The sequence below is a fragment of the Phaenicophaeus curvirostris genome, chromosome 1, assembly GCF_032191515.1.
Source record: "Phaenicophaeus curvirostris isolate KB17595 chromosome 1, BPBGC_Pcur_1.0, whole genome shotgun sequence".
Classification (NCBI taxonomy): domain Eukaryota; kingdom Metazoa; phylum Chordata; class Aves; order Cuculiformes; family Cuculidae; genus Phaenicophaeus; species Phaenicophaeus curvirostris.
The window spans coordinates 189747608-189750265 of record NC_091392.1 but is presented as its reverse complement, the minus strand read 5'-3'; the positions used below and the strand labels follow the sequence as shown (position 1 = coordinate 189750265).

At 35.7% G+C, this 2658-nt stretch overlaps 1 protein-coding gene across 1 annotated transcript; it reads right to left on the bottom strand.

Annotated features, from left to right (window-relative positions):
- Positions 1-1141: 1141 nt before the first annotated feature.
- LOC138721154 (taste receptor type 2 member 40-like) lies at positions 1142-2089 on the bottom strand. The gene has a single exon (XM_069857944.1). It carries the CDS (start codon positions 2087-2089, stop codon positions 1142-1144), a length of 948 nt encoding a protein of 315 aa, XP_069714045.1.
- Positions 2090-2658: the final 569 nt, after the last annotated feature.

Here is a 2658-nt window from a genome sequence, read left to right as displayed (position 1 = left end):
ATTCCATTGTTTCAAGCACTGACGCCAATATACTTCAAGACTAAGTGAATCACCCTGTTCATTAGTGTTGTATAGATGAGACTGAAATTCTCACTACAGTGATGTATAATCTAGCATTATCTAAATTCCTGCATAGAGAACTTACAACATAAAAACAGTGAAGCTGAACAGAAAACTTCAGAGTAGAATCATCGAACACATTTGATAAAATTCAACAGGACTTGTTGAAGAATATATTTCATGAAACACATGAAATTTCACAGAGCATAAAAGATTAAAAGAGAACAGCCTCAGAAACAACTCACAACTACTCATAGCAACAAAAAATCATGTAAATCCCCCCAAATTTGCAATCAGAGGAGTCAACAAGAAGATCTTCTCTAGTGGATGGGTAGATCTATGTACCTACATCTCTTTACATTATAATCACCACCATAGTAGTCCACTTTAAAGAAAACAGAATGAACAAGTAAAATATGTTCTAAACAAAAGGATTCATTTTCAAGAGGTATTTAACCATTACATCGCTACACTGGAATCTAAACATAAATTAACCTGATACAGAATATTATTTGATTACATTAATTTGCAGTATGTTTCCACATCTTAATTTTCCCTCAAGTTACCTTTTAGCTAGTATTTCATGTTTAGAAAAATATTTTGGTTTTATGTCACAGTATCTATAGATCGATGATCCAGTGGGTCTCTTCCAACCTGGTTATTCTATGATTCTACGATTCTATGATTCTATCTAATTTTAAGATCTTTCATGTGAAAGATCCTTTACCAGAAAACTGATATTTGTAAACAGATACTTGTCTCATATTAGCCCTATTTTCTTAAATTCAAACATATCTTAAGGCTGTCATTCTTAACCTAGGAATCTGAAATCACAAAGCATCCTGTAATTGATTAAATGTATTATGTCCCTTCAATGCATTCTTATTCTCACTTCTTCACAAGAGTGGTGTAGAGATGAAGTAGAAAATGGATCTTATTTCAGATATTCTGAAAGGTTAAGAAGATCTAATCACAGAAATCTCTGAAAGATAGAAGTTATTGAAAAATAAAATAGACCATGAAACAGTACATGCATAAAAGTCTTGATCCAGAAATGTTACTTAAGAGTATTCCTCTTAAGCTACAATAGGAGGCATAGAGTAAAATCTTCCAAAGGGCACTTAAAATGCTGACAAAGCATCCAGAATGCCAGTTTTAGGTTTGAATTTACTATTATCAGGATAATAGAGTGCATAGAAGGGTATGCCCCAACTACAACTAAGGATACTGCAACTTTCACAACATCTTTACTTTGGGAAGTTGACAGGGTCAACAGAATTTGAGCTACAAAACTGGAAAGATATAAGATCAAGAAAGAAATAATGGATTTAATGGCAGTTATGTGAACATCTATTAAAGGATCTCTGAAAGTATCTATATAACATTGCATCTTTTTTGTGTGTTTCCACAGAGATGTGATTAATAGAGCTGAGGTTACTACAGATAGTCCTAGAGGAAGAAAGCTACCTACAATGTAAAGAAGCAGTAGGTAGAGATGTGAACTGTTCCAGTCAGTCGTACGTGCTGTGCTGTTTTCTCTGCAGTTCCCAGTTGAGCTGCAGACATAAGCGCTGGGTGTAATCCATAGTAAAGGAAAAGATGTCACAGAAGAGATCACCAGTGATCCTAGAAGCAGACGTGGGACCATTGTGGCTATTCTGAGCTTGATTTGCAGTAACAGCCGTTGAGTGACATTGATTATTTTTACACAGTAGAGAACATAGAGCCAGGTACTGAACCACAAACTGGCATGGTTTACAAACATCCATACAGCACCAAAAGCTTTGTACATGGAAGCCAATTTAAATACGTCCACAAAGTAGAGACTATGAATGTACATCAGTATGGTCATCTGCAAGATAAATCTTGATGTGCTCAGAAAGATCAGTATCAAGTTGACAGAAGAAATTTTTTTGCTTTTGATCCACTTAAGGATATTAACAGTTGAAATAAATCCATTTCCAATAACTCCAACAACAACTTCAATAGAAACAATACTTATTGAAATGATGAGAACTGGTGGCAACATCTTGCTGCTTTAGTCTCTTGTGCCTGATTAGCTTGTGGAGCTGTGCAAGAAGTTGAGCAGACCTGATGGTATCTGACTAGCCCCAGCTTCAGCCTACTCACCTTATATTTAGGAAAAAGAAGACATCTGGCAATGATAGTGAAAAATGATTGTTGATGTTCTTCCTGAATGTGCAAATCAGAGAAGGATTTAGTAATTAATTCTAACCATTTACATGCGTAAGATTTGCCTATGATTTTCCCTACAGATGTGCAGTATTAACCGCAGCTGTATCAACCTCTCCATCTTTTGATGAATTGTTTATATTCCTACCTAGAATGCAGTGTGGCTCTTTGGTCACAACTGTAACCACGTGGAAAGGGATGTATCATGCAACCCAACACAGGCAGCAGCACATGTCAACAGGCAGCAAGAGATCTTATATACTATTATCTTTCATACTTCTTCGAAGGTCAATTGTAACTACACCAAGTAGTTGTAATCATTTTAACATGAAGAATATAGTCTCCACCCTTCTTTTAGTGGAGCAGTCTAAACAACAGAACTGTTTATACCCAGGGTTACTGCTC

Excerpts from the sequence above, each read along its gene's own strand:
- LOC138721154 (XM_069857944.1), bottom strand. The coding sequence starts at position 2,089 with ATGTTGCCACCAGTTCTCATCATTTCAATAAGTATTGTTTCTATTGAA.